Genomic DNA, 12,556 nt, shown 5'->3' on the forward strand with positions numbered 1-12,556 from the left:
CTCAGCTGTCACCTGCTCAGCTGCTGCCGCCATCTGTCAGCACCCTTCTTGCCCCTCCTTAGTTTAGGGTTCCTAGTGGGTCCCCCATAGGGGGCTCCCGTGGGTCATGCCAGTTTCCTGGTGTCTGGGGTTGGAGGTAAGCCATCGGGTGATGCTCCCACAGTCACCAGCAAAACTGCCTCAGACACAGCCAGCTCCAGCAGAGCCAGACACCAACATAAACACAGACAGAGGCTCACATGTGTGTTAGCACATTGCCCATGCATGCAAACAGGCTAACCAGAATTCTGAGGACTCTTACTCTGGCTGGGGGCCCAGACTAGTACCACAGCCCAGAGGGGCTGTTTGGACAGCTGTGGAGGCCACAAAAGAGCTGCCTGTTGCTTCCCTGGGCCTGTAGCCTTGCGGTGGGTGTGGAGTCTGTGTAGATCTGGGGGAAGGGTGTCTGTCATTCCTGCTCTCTCGGCAGCACTAGGAGGGTGGAAGTTACTGGCCCCATCATTAATCCTGTGCAGCTTGGACAAAGTGGTTTTAGGGAAACCAGGCTGAGTGGGCTGGAGAGTTGAAATACAGCAGCAGGAATAGGATGTATTTTGGAGGTCAGACCAGCTTGGGGGTGACGGCTTCTGATCCTTGCCTTGTCATCAGGTATCAGAAGCATGTCCACACATACCGTATTCTGCCTGATGGAGAAGACTTCTTGGCTGTGCAGGTCGGTGCTTGAACCCTTGACCACTGACCTTGATTGAGCCAGTGGCTGGGGACCTGAGGGCTGACCCTTCCTCCCATTCTCCTGGCTGGCAGACCTCACAGGGTGTGCCAGTGCGCCGCTTCCAGACGCTGGGTGAGCTCATTGGCCTGTATGCCCAGCCTAACCAGGGCCTAGTGTGTGCCCTGCTGCTGCCTGTAGAGGGAGAGAGAGAGCCGGACCTACCTGATGACAGGGATGCCTCAGGTGCTGTCCAGTGAGCAGTATGCATATCCCTTCCTTGTCCCACCCCCTGACTCTACTTGCTACTTCCCTCCTTAAGCCCCCTTTTCCCTTACTCATGTTTCCCTCACCCTTTACCCTCTTTTCCACAAAAGTCTCTGGTAGCCATGGTATTTTTCCCCTGCCCCATACCACTGAAGGACAGAGGCCCAAACTGCTGCCCCATTGACCCTTGTCCACAGATGGGGAGGATGAGAAGCCCCCGCTGCCCCCACGCTCCAGCTCCACTAGCATTTCTGCCCCCATGGGGCCCAGCAGCCCTGTGCCATCCCCTGAGACTCCCACAACTCCAGCTGCTGAAAGGTGAGACCGCCTGACCCCCTCACTGCTGAGCAGAAAGCCCCTTTCTCTTCTGAGACCTGTTTCCCTGTCAGAGACTGGGAGACACCCTCCCCAGGGATGGCTTGAGGTGCTGAGACAGGATTGGTAGGACCTCACTAACTCTTAACCTCTTCCCAAAGCGCTCCCAATGGATTGAGCACTGTCTCCCATGAGTATCTGAAGGGCAGCTATGGGCTGGACCTGGAGGCTGTGCGGGGTGGAGCCAGCAACCTACCCCACCTCACCCGTACCCTCGTCACCTCATGCAGGAGGCTGCACAGGTAACTGACCTGTGACCCCATGTACCACATTTTGGCCTCTGACCCTGAACAGGGACCTAGTCACTACTTCCTGATTTCCTCTCCTGTGCCCTGGTGTCCTCATGCTGAAGGTGGCTCAGTGTTGCCTTCTCTGGATTGATGCTGGGGTGGGCAGTTCTGACCTGCTGTTTCCCCTAGTGAGGTGGACAAGGTACTGTCGGGCCTGGAGATTCTGTCCAAGGTATTTGACCAGCAGAGCTCGCCCATGGTGACCCGCCTTTTGCAGCAGCAGGTGGGACTTAGGTCCTCAGGAGGTGGGCTTGTGGTCTGGACCTGGGTGGGGGTTTCTGCCTGGGAGCTCTATGTGCAAGCCTTATTCCATCTCCCCAGAGCCTGCCACAGACTGGGGAGCAGGAACTGGAGAGCCTGGTGCTGAAGCTGTCAGTGCTGAAGGATTTCCTTTCAGGGATCCAGAAGAAGGTAGACTAAGCCCCCATCCAATTCCTGATCCTCCAGTCATTAACTGATCTGCTTGGCCTAGTCTGGATCTCAGCCCTGAACCCCCAGCTTAGCCCTAACCCCAGCATCAGCCATCCCCTCCCTGTCAGTGTGTCCCCTGACCTGACCCTGCCCTTGCCTAGGCCCTGAAGGCACTACAGGATATGAGCTCAACAGCACCTCCGGCTCCTGTGCAGCCATCTACACGGAAGGCCAAGACCATCCCTGTGCAGGCCTTTGAGGTACATGGCCTGAGGGTCTTTACTGGGCAAAGGGCTGTTGGAGATAAAGGGGGTGCTGCCTGCCCCACAGTCTTGTTAGAGGCCTCCCCACCTTCTGTCCTGCAGGTAAAGCTGGATGTGACCTTGGGTGATCTGACAAAGATTGGCAAGTCACAGAAATTCACACTGAGCGTGGATGTGGAGGGTGGGCGGCTTGTGCTGCTGCGGAGACAGCGGGACTCCCAGGAGGACTGGACAACTTTCACACATGACCGCAGTGAGCCAGGACCAGACCTGGGAGAAGGGCAGGGTAAGCCTGAGGGCACAGACTTGTGTGACCTGTCCTTCATCCTTCAGTCCGGCAGCTCATTAAGTCCCAGCGTGTCCAGAATAAGCTGGGTGTTGTGTTTGAAAAGGAGAAGGACCGGACGCAGCGCAAGGACTTCATCTTTGTCAGTGCCCGGGTGAGCAGCAGGCTGGGCCTGACTGGGGATTGCTGGGTCCCTGCTGGGTGTTTCCCGTTGGATGAGAGGAGAGGGAACCCATGGTGTGGGCTTGTCATGCCTCCTGACAGGGTAGAGAGGGCATTGAGAGTGAGTGGCCTGAGGGTGGGTTCAATACTCATTCACTGAGCACCTGTTACATGCTTGAGCAGTGGATGTACAGTGGGGAGCCAGGTAGGCGTGACCCGCCCCTCGTGGTACCACCATCTAGCAGGGTATTCCTGTAGAGTTTGGGGCTGGTGTTCCTGGTGCCTACCTGCCCCTGACTGGCTGCTCTCCCCTCAGAAGCGGGAGGCCTTCTGCCAGCTGCTGCAGCTTATGAAGAACAAGCACTCCAAGCAGGACGAGCCCGACATGATCTCGATCTTCATAGGCACCTGGAACATGGGTCAGGCCCAGGCTGGGGCAGCAATGGGATGGGTGGACAGTCCCAGGGAAGGGGCCTGACCCCTCCATTCCCTCCACCTCTAGGAAGTGTGCCGCCTCCAAAAAACTCGACATCTTGGTTCACATCAAAGGGTCTGGGGAAGACCCTGGATGAGGTCACAGTGACTATACCCCATGACATCTATGTTTTCGGGACCCAGGAGAACTCTGTAGGTGACCGAGAGTGGCTGGACCTGCTGCGAGGGGGCCTCAAGGAGCTTACGGATTTGGATTACCGCCCGGTGAGTGGGTGCATCTCATCCAGTCCTCTTTGCTTGCTTTATGGATGGCTCTGGGGAGTGCAGCTTGACTGGCTTTCCCTTGGGTTCCTGGGCATATCTTTTGGGAGCTGAAACCTAAGTTCATCATGCCACAGAATGGCCTGTTTCTCTCTGGCCTCTCAGGGCGAGGTTTCCTACCCTGTACTGACAAAGAGTCCAGGTGAAGGGCTAGAGAGGAAATTGGACAGGGGCCCCAGGCAAAAGTGACCCCACCTCCTCTACCCAGATTGCCATGCAGTCACTGTGGAACATCAAAGTAGCTGTGCTAGTCAAGCCAGAGCATGAGAACCGCATCAGCCACGTCAGTACGTCCAGCGTGAAGACTGGCATTGCCAACACCCTGGGTGAGCAGGCCAGGTGGGCTCCAGGGGGAGGTGGGGTCCTTCTGCCTCCTTCAGCCCAGGGTCTCCCCTTTTGGTGCTCTCAGTTCTCTTATGTATAAGGTACTTTGAACTTTGTAAAGCATAAATTCATATTCTAAATTTCTTCCAGCCCTACCAGGAAGGCAAGGCCAGGATAATTATCCCTACATCATAGATGATAAAACTCAAACCCATCGTGGTTGAGTGACATGTCCAAAGTCACTCAGCAAGTAAGTAGAGGAGCCAGGAATATTGTTCAGGTCTCTTGATTTGCAGTCCAGGGCTTCTGCAGTGTAGAGTGCTCAGAATCTGCACTCTTGGGATTCCCTTAAGATCCCCAGGGCCTCTGCTCACTCAGACAGACTCAGGGCATCCAGACAGACTGCACGGGCAGGTGTGAATGCAGAGGCCTGCTTGTCTTACAGCATCGGGTAGGAAGGATCCCCTTACAACTTCTTTGAGGGCTAGAAGGGAGAGTTGGGAGCCCTCTGTGGGTGACCCAGGCCTTCCTCTTTTGCTTGCCCTGACAGGGAACAAGGGAGCTGTAGGTGTCTCATTCATGTTCAATGGCACCTCGTTTGGCTTTGTGAATTGTCATCTCACCTCGGGAAACGAGAAAACTGCCCGGTGAGGGGACCTTCCCAGTAGTCTCCTTGTCTCTTGCCTCACTTTGCCTGTGATCTGTTCCCTCTCCTGTATTCCAATCATTAACCCCCAAGGTCCCTGTCCCCACAGAGCCCTTCTGCTTTATCCCAACTCATGACCCTGTGTCTACTCCTAACCCTGTCCTTGTCCCTAATGCTTCCTCTGCCCCCAAGGACCCTGATCCCTACCCCAGCTGTGACACCTCAGCCTTCTTACCGTTACCTCACACCTGACTCTGAAGACCTTCCTCCCTTTCCCACTGTAGGCGGAATCAGAACTACTTGGACATCCTGCGGCTGCTCTCGCTGGGTGACAGGCAGCTCAGTGCCTTTGACATCTCTCTTCGTTTTACTCACCTCTTCTGGTTTGGGGACCTCAACTACCGTTTAGACATGGATATCCAGGTGGGTGGCTGTAGAAAAGCGAGGGGTTAAAAGGAATGCTACCCAGCTCTGCTCAGGAGGCAGACCTCCATCATCTGCGTCTTCCACCCCAGGAGATCCTAAACTACATCAGCAGGAAGGAGTTTGAACCCCTGCTTAGGGTGGACCAGCTCAGCTTGGAGCGGGAGAAGCACAAGGTCTTCCTTCGATTTAGTGAGTAGGATCCCGTGGTTCTTGAGAGCCCTAGAGGCTTGAAGTGTTCCTGTGTATGTGGGACCCTGAACCCAATGTGTCCTCTGCTCTGCTCTGCTTAGATGAGGAGGAAATCTCTTTCCCACCTACCTACCGCTATGAGCGGGGTTCCCGGGACACATATGCCTGGCACAAGCAGAAGCCAACTGGGGTGAGTTAAAAAAAAAATAGAGGGGTTTTGGGCGATCCCCAGGCCTGTAGTGAATCAGAAGTTTGTGTGAGGGGTGTCAAGGATTTTCATTCTTTCTGATGTGGCTCCCTGAAGCCTTGGCGGGTAGCCCTGGGTATTGTGGGGATCCAAGGAGGGAAGTGGGTGCTGGGTCCACTATACCGGAAGTGTGAGGCCTTATTAGCTCCTGGTGGGGCTCATGCTAAGAAACTCACAGCTCTCACTTCTGACTATGCTGCCAACCCTTGCTTCAGGTCCGGACCAATGTGCCCTCATGGTGTGACCGGATTCTGTGGAAATCCTACCCTGAAACCCACATCATCTGCAATTCCTATGGTCAGAGCCTCCTGAACAGGGTGATGGGAGAGCATGAGTGGTCACTGTTCTGACCCCGCCCTTTGTTTGGGAGGTAGGAGCAGAAAGTAAGGACATTTCCCCTGAACATTGATTCCTGTCCTCATGCCCAGGTTGTACTGATGACATCGTCACCAGCGACCATTCCCCTGTGTTTGGAACATTTGAGGTTGGAGTTACCTCTCAGTTCATCTCCAAGAAAGGTAACTGTTTAGGATGTGGTTGGGAGGTTGGCAAAAATCCGGCTGGGCTCAGGTGGTGGCCCAGGGATGTGCATAGTGCATAGGTTGTGCTATGCATAGTATATACGTGTGTTTGAGTGTACACACGAGCATGTGAGTGGGAGTATGTGATGTGTCAGGGTGTCTGTGTGCCTCAGTTGACATGACAGGTGCGAGGCTATGTGTGTCTGTGTGTATGCATGAATGTAAGTATGTCAGTGTCTGCACTGCCTGGATCCTCACTCGTGCCCTGGATTATGCCTGGAGGTGTGGCATTGTTGGCCAGCAAGCCTACAGGCATTTGGCAGCCAGCACACACGCCCCCCATGACTTGGGTCTTTCATCTTTGCCTCTTCCAGGGTTTGCACTTTGGGGTATTAGTGACTTAGGATTGGGAGGCCCCTCTTCACCTTCCCATCTGCTCTGCCAGGGCCCCTGATTTCTTATCCCAGGGCTCATCCTTTGTGTCCCCTTCCTCCTGGGTTCCTCTCGAGCCCTCTCAGCCTCTCTGTCTGCAATTCCTCCTTCCCCCTAAGGGCTCTCAAAGACTTCAGACCAGGCCTACATTGAGTTTGAGAGCATCGAGGCCATTGTGAAGACAGCCAGCCGCACCAAGTTCTTCATTGAGTTTTATTCTACTTGCCTGGAAGGTCAGAGGCAGAGTGTAGGGCTGAGCGTGGCTGAGGGTGGGCCAGGGAGGTGAGGAGGCCAGAAGCAGTCCTGAATAGCCCCAAACTTGGGAGGAAGAAAAGCTGGGAAGTGGTTTTCAGTTGGGTTTTTTCCCACCCCCACCCCAGAGTATAAGAAGAGCTTCGAGAATGACGCCCAGAGTAGTGACAACATCAACTTCCTCAAAGTGCAGTGGTCATCACGCCAGCTGCCCACGGTGAGGCTGTAGGCAGGGCCCACGCTCATGGTGAATGCACAGGGATGAGGGAGGCAGAGCACACTGGGAAGCCTGGGGTGGGGGGAGGACGGGCAGAGCTGGCAGGGCCTATGTATGTGTTTGGCTGGGCATGAGTGAGGATCGGGATATTTGCATTATTTAAAAGGTGTGGAATCAAGTTACAGTTTGTTCGTTGATTTGTTCAGTTAATATTTCTGGAGCCTGAATGTCAGGACTTGTATTGGCCTTTGAGGATGCAGAAGATTAATTACAGTGATGTTAGGTGCTGTGAAAGGCCCACACAGGGCTGTCTTCTACATTAAAGATTTGAGAATTTTCCTTTAGAGCTGAGTGCAAGTGAGCAAAGATGGCCCAAGGGCAGGGAGTGGGTAGCGTCAGGGGGATGTGTGGAAGGACTCTTGGGTGGTTGGAGCTTCATTCCTCCCTGGGCCTCTCCGCTTTGCAGCTCAAGCCAATTCTGGCTGACATTGAGTACCTGCAGGACCAGCACCTCCTACTCACAGTCAAGTCCATGGATGGCTATGAATCTTATGGTGAGGGGCAAGGGGTACTGAGGGTTACAAGGAACCAGGCACGGAGGGCCCTAGGAAAGTACGGCAACTCCCTGGTCTGTCCCGTCTTCCCCTCAGGGGAGTGTGTGGTTGCCCTGAAATCCATGATTGGCAGCACGGCCCAGCAGTTCCTGACCTTCCTGTCCCACCGTGGCGAGGAGACAGGCAACATCCGTGGCTCCATGAAGGTGCGGGTGCCCACGGAGCGTGTGGGCACCCGTGAGCGGCTCTACGGTGGGCTCCGTGGGGCAGTGTGTGGAGCATGAGGTGGGGTGGCGTGGTGTGGTGGGGTGAAGGAGGGGACTCAGGGCCAGCAGCATGTTGGAATCCTGGGACATTGAAGGTTTTATAGCTGTGGCTGGGAGTGAGTCTGCCCTGAGGAATAGCTGGGAAGGGGCTGGCAGGCATAGTGTGTGTTGTTGGGATCCAGGATCCCAGAGCCCCTCTTAGTCTCTCTTTTCTATTCCCCCTCCCCCAGAGTGGATCAGCATTGATAAGGATGAGGCAGGAGCAAAGAGCAAAGTCCCCTCTGTGTCCCGAGGCAGCCACGAGCCCAGGTAAGCTAGACCTGTGTTGGATGTCTTGTGGAAGAGTGGGTGGGGTTTCTGCCGGCCCCAACTTCGTTTCTTCTGGGTATTGCTGGCAGGTCAGGGAGCCGAAAGCCAGCCTCTGTAGAAGCCTCCTGCCCGCTATCCAAGTTATTTGAAGAGCCAGAGAAACCGCCACCGACTGGGAGACCCCCAGCCCCACCCCGAACAGCTCCCCGGGAAGATCCTTTGACCCCCAGGTGAGAGGGGGAACCTGTGTCCCCCACTCCATCCGTCACTGTGCCCGACTCTCAGGGCCAGCCTGGGGATTATCTGCATGCTCTGCCACCGTGTGGCTAAGGGTGCTTTCACTGTGTGCCTGAGACCACTGTGGCCAGCCAGGCTTCCCCAGGTGTGGTTCTCTGAGTCAAAGGGAGCAAGATCAGCCTTTCCTCTCAGTTCTCCCTTAAAAAGTGAATGTAGAAGTTGTTTTTAGAACCCAGTGTGAGCCTTCTGTTATTGCTCAGCACAGGATTTCCTGGGTTGTGTCTCATGAGGCCATGTCCTGCAGTAGCCTCCACTGGAAATGGGTTGATGGTCAAATGAATTTGGGAAATGCCTCTTGCTGGATTCTTTTCTTAGATATCCCCAGTGCATATTAGTATTAGCGAAAGCTCCAAGCATGAGGACAGGAAGGAAGCCTCTTCAACTCTATTTAATATAGCTTCCTAAACATAATGGACCAGCAAACTTTTTTCCCACGCAGTAACTATTAATGTCCTGGGCAACTACTGTTCTGTGTGTCATACCTCAGGAAAGCCAGGCCTGCTCTCTGATGCTGTCTAGTTTTTTGCTTAAGCTTTAAAAGCCGCTAGGTACAGATTGCTGTTTTTTCCACTCATCTTCAGCTGTTGTCACCTTGGTTTCATCCTTATGCTTGAGTAAAACCATTTCAAATCACTGAGGTTGCAGTAGACTGACCTTGGATGTTTTGGAAAGCATTCCAAATGTCACTTGTTACTCTTACTGGAGGCCTTTATTGCTCTGCCTCTGTTTTTACCCATTTAAGCTTGGGTTTATGCAAAGTCATAAAAGATCTGAGAATCCAGGTGAGGCAAGGGAGTTCAAGTTATGGCTCTCTCTCTCTCTCTCTGTCTCTCTCTCTCTCTCTGTCTGTCTGTCTCTGTCTCTCTCTCTCTCTCTCTCTCTGTCTCTCTCTCTCTCTCTCTCTTATAGAACTCTTAACTCCTTGGGTTTTTCCAGAATGAAAAATTGAATGATCAAAATACCAAAGGGTAAATGTCTTTCCAAACCTATTAGAGAGAAGGAATTGTGTACATTTAGAAGGAAAACCTATTCTCCTTTTACAAAATATTATTTCTAGCAGGGCATGGTTGCATGTGATCCCAGGACTCAGGAAGCTGAGACAGGAGGACTTCCATGAGTTCAAGGCCAGCCTGGGCTAATAGTAAGTTCAAGACCAGCAGCCTGCACTGCAAAGCAAGACCCTGCCTCAAAAGAAAATTATTCTTTCTGATGTTTCTGTTGTCCAAATAGAACAATCAGATATTTACATGATTAACAAAATAAGGTTTTTTTAAATAGCAAAATGGAAGTGTGGACTGTCTCATTCAGGTGAGGAAGGCAGCGTCTTTCCAAACTTTACCAGCCCTAGGATGGGGCAGGAGCTGAGCCCTTTAGCTGTGAAGAGCAGGTCATGGTGCCACACTGAGCTAAATCCCTGGCCCTAATTCGTCTTTTGGAGATAGAGTCTGGCTATGTAGTTCAGGCTGGGCTTGAGCTCACTATGTAGCCCAGGGTAGCCTTGAACTCTTGGCGATTCTCCTGCCTCAGCCTCCTGAGTACTGGGATTACAGGGGTGTACCACCTTCCTCTCCCCCACCAACTAGAGATAGCAAAACCAAGGGCAGGAGAGTGCAAGTGTTGGGTTCAAGGTCATATTCAAGTCTAGGCCCAGGGACCCCTCTTCTTACTGTCACCCAGTTCTCCCCCTGCACCCATTGTGTTCACCTTGGGTTTCAAGGTCCTAACTTTGTCACCCTCCTCCCAAATCTAGGTCGAAGCCAGAGGGAGCTCCTGAGCCAGAAGGGGTGATACCACCCCCACCTAAGAACAGTTTCAATAACCCTGCCTACTACGTCCTTGAAGGGGTGCCTCACCAGCTGCTGCCCCTGGAGCTGCCCTCATCTACCAGAGCCCCTGTCCCACCTGCCACGAAGAACAAAGTGGCCATCACTGTGCCTGCTCCACAGCTTGGACGCCACCGGCCCCCTCGAGTGGGAGAGGGAAGCTCATCAGATGAGGACTCTGGGGGCACGCTGCCCCCTCCAGACTTTCCTCCCCCACCACTGCCAGACTCAGCCATCTTCCTACCCCCCAGCCTGGATCCTTTGTCAGTACCAGTAGTCAGGGACCGTAGTGGGGGTGAGGCCCGTGGTCCACCACCTCCTAAGACCCACCCGAGGCCTCCACTACCTCCGGGTCCTTCACCTGCTAGCACTTTCCTGGGAGAGGTAGCAAGTGGGGATGACCGGTCTTGCTCAGTACTGCAGATGGCCAAGACACTAAGTGAGGTGGACTACGCTTCCTCTGGGCCTGGGCCTGGATGTTCTGTGCTTCTCCCTGGCCCCCTGGAGTTGCAGCCACCCCGAGGGCTGCCCTCGGACTATGGCCGGCCTCTCAGTTTTCCTCCACCCCGGATCCGAGAAAGCATCCAGGAGGACTTGGCAGAGGAGGTGTGTGCACCTGAGCGTGCTGCCTCAGGCTGGTATCCATCCTTTCAACCTGCCATTTAGGGTCTGCCCTGAGCCCAGCACTGGGGGCTAGGAGGGACACATGCATCAGCCCTAGGCCTTCCTCCCTTTCCCTCAGGGCGCGAGTAGGATGGCTCTCTGCTCTTCCTAACATGCCCTGTTTTCTCAGGCTCCGTGCCCGCAGGGCGGGCGGGCTGGTGGCGGCCTGGGTGAGGCGGGCATGGGTGCCTGGCTGCGGGCCATCGGCTTGGAGCGCTATGAGGAGGGCCTGGTGCACAATGGCTGGGATGACCTGGAATTTCTCAGGTGGGGGAGGAGACTGGAGGAGGATGGAGTGGGTGGCCTGAGGGGCGGAGCTCTGGGCCCTTCGGGAACCACTAGAGCCCATCTTCTGCCTCTTTCACAGTGACATCACTGAGGAGGACCTGGAAGAGGCTGGAGTGCAGGATCCGGCTCACAAGCGCCTCCTTCTGGACACCCTGCACCTTAGCAAGTGACAGTGGAGGCTCTGTCAAGCTTTGAACTCGGCACCTTCCCCATCTAGGAAGGATCAGGGGCAGCCCTGGTGTTGAAAAGTTGTAAGGAGCAGAGTAGTACCTCTCTATTTATTGGGGATCTGTGTCCCTCATGGCCCAGTCATGCTCCCTTCCCATCTTCTAGGCCCGGGCTGCAGAAGTCAGCTGCTGTGGTGAGCAAGTAACTGGTGATGAGACGATTGGTGCAGTCTTTTTCTCCACCCCTGCTCCTGGCCCTGGGGCTTCATGTAGGGCAGTTGGGTATTACTGTCCCCCACCCCATTTTCACCAGTTTCTGCTTCCCTTACCCGGGTCTGAATCACAGGGAAGAGTTCTTTTAGGACATTTTCCAAAACTGCTCCCAGGATGCCCGTCCGGAAATGAAGGAAAGAGCCCAAGGACTGGGCTGGGGTTTATTTAAGCCTTTCTGTGTGGGTTCTGGGAGGGAGAACGCCTTAATGTTATGGGGGGAAGGCAGACCTCGGCCATAAAGTGCGTTTGCTTATTTCTTGCTGTGTCCTTGTCTGTGCTGCCTGCGCTGTAGAGGGTCCTGGGCTGATCGCAAGGACTACAGGAGGCAGGGTTCTTGCCAGTAGCCTGTCCTTGTCCTGGGCACTTGGATTGCCGACACCGATGTCTTCAATAAATTAAGTTTTATTTGGATTGAGCATTTAAAATCACCTCAATAAATTACAAGTTTTCAAAGAAAAACAAATCAGGAAAAAAGAAATGTTCCCCACCGCTAACAAGGCCACCTGCTGTGCTGGGTGGGAGAGGACGCAGGAGGGAGGGCTGGGCGGTGGGGCCCCTCAGGCTGCTGATTATCCCGGCTAAAACCAACCTTGTCACCTTGGGGCAGTGCTGGTGGGCTGGGGGTGGGGCAGCAGATGCTTACGGTCACCAAGGTTAGGAATGACCCAGCCAGCTGCGAAGTCCCGGGAGGGCACCTTGCCCCGCCACAGGAACCCTTGTTTTGGACACTGTTAGGAACAGGCTTGATCCTGGTTTCAAAGAAAGCCAAACTAGCAGGAGCTCTGGCTCTCCCGGGGGTCGGGTGAAAAGGACTCCCGCTCTGCTGGGTGTGGGTGGGAGGATGAGAGTGGCCCGACTTGGTTTCCAAAGCTGGGGAGGGTACACCTAGAGGTCAGACACGGCAGTGGGAACGGATGAGGGCTTTGAGGCAGGGAGCCGGGATGGAGAGGGATTCTGTCAGGTCCTGGAGGAGCAGGGATGTCTCTGGGGGCAGGATCGGGGCCTCCAGAGGCTGGCAGCTAGAAGAGATTGGTCTTCAGGGCAGGGCCGGGCTTCCTGTGGAAGGAGGACAGAACTCCCGAGAAGGGCCCCGGCCCGGGCTCCGCCGGCTGCCAGGCCTTAAGTAGCTCGGCCGCGCCGGCG

General features: G+C 54.6%; 2 protein-coding genes across 4 annotated transcripts in view; one reads left to right on the forward strand and one right to left on the reverse strand.

Moving 5' to 3' along the window:
• Positions 1 to 571: 571 nt before the first annotated feature.
• On the forward strand, positions 572 to 11,666 carry Inppl1 (inositol polyphosphate phosphatase like 1). Of its 3 annotated transcripts, XR_776213.1 has the most exons (28): positions 572 to 712; positions 805 to 955; positions 1,174 to 1,294; positions 1,453 to 1,593; positions 1,771 to 1,864; positions 1,963 to 2,052; positions 2,214 to 2,312; positions 2,418 to 2,568; positions 2,649 to 2,755; positions 3,080 to 3,182; positions 3,266 to 3,462; positions 3,728 to 3,845; positions 4,394 to 4,490; positions 4,774 to 4,912; positions 5,005 to 5,104; positions 5,206 to 5,294; positions 5,567 to 5,648; positions 5,780 to 5,869; positions 6,424 to 6,537; positions 6,685 to 6,773; positions 7,240 to 7,327; positions 7,424 to 7,579; positions 7,824 to 7,902; positions 7,992 to 8,132; positions 9,950 to 10,628; positions 10,816 to 10,952; positions 11,053 to 11,224; positions 11,307 to 11,666. XR_776213.1 is itself a non-coding variant. In XM_010603216.1 (27 exons), exons 1-27 carry the CDS (start codon positions 587 to 589, stop codon positions 11,141 to 11,143), a joined length of 3,669 nt encoding a protein of 1,222 aa, XP_010601518.1. In that variant the 5' UTR covers positions 572 to 586; the 3' UTR covers positions 11,144 to 11,666. The 3 variants fall into 3 exon arrangements, 2 of the variants coding, with proteins under 2 accessions (XP_010601518.1, XP_010601519.1); XM_010603216.1 differs by having other exon boundaries at positions 11,053 to 11,666; XM_010603217.2 differs by lacking the exons at positions 10,816 to 10,952; positions 11,307 to 11,666 and having other exon boundaries at positions 11,053 to 11,130.
• Positions 11,667 to 11,762: 96 nt separating this feature from the next.
• Phox2a (paired like homeobox 2A) overlaps positions 11,763 to 12,556 on the reverse strand; it is a 4,536-nt gene continuing 3,742 nt past the window's right edge. The window contains exon 4 of the mRNA XM_033763931.1: positions 11,763 to 12,522. Coding sequence (XP_033619822.1) covers positions 12,433 to 12,522 — 90 coding nt within the window. The 3' untranslated portion in view covers positions 11,763 to 12,432. The remainder of the gene's footprint in view (positions 12,523 to 12,556) is intronic.

The sequence above is a fragment of the Fukomys damarensis genome, unplaced genomic scaffold, assembly GCF_012274545.1.
Source record: "Fukomys damarensis isolate Sample0158 unplaced genomic scaffold, DMR_v1.0_HiC HiC_scaffold_16, whole genome shotgun sequence".
NCBI lineage: Eukaryota > Metazoa > Chordata > Mammalia > Rodentia > Bathyergidae > Fukomys > Fukomys damarensis.

Excerpts from the sequence above, each read along its gene's own strand:
- Inppl1 (XM_010603216.1), top strand. The coding sequence starts at position 587 with ATGTATTTTGGAGGTCAGACCAGCTTGGGGGTGACGGCTTCTGATCCT. Across the intron at positions 5,105-5,205 it reads CAAGGTCTTCCTTCGATTTA|ATGAGGAGGAAATCTCTTTC; the intron begins GTGAGTAGGATC and ends TGCTCTGCTTAG. Across the intron at positions 5,295-5,566 it reads ACAAGCAGAAGCCAACTGGG|GTCCGGACCAATGTGCCCTC; the intron begins GTGAGTTAAAAA and ends CCCTTGCTTCAG.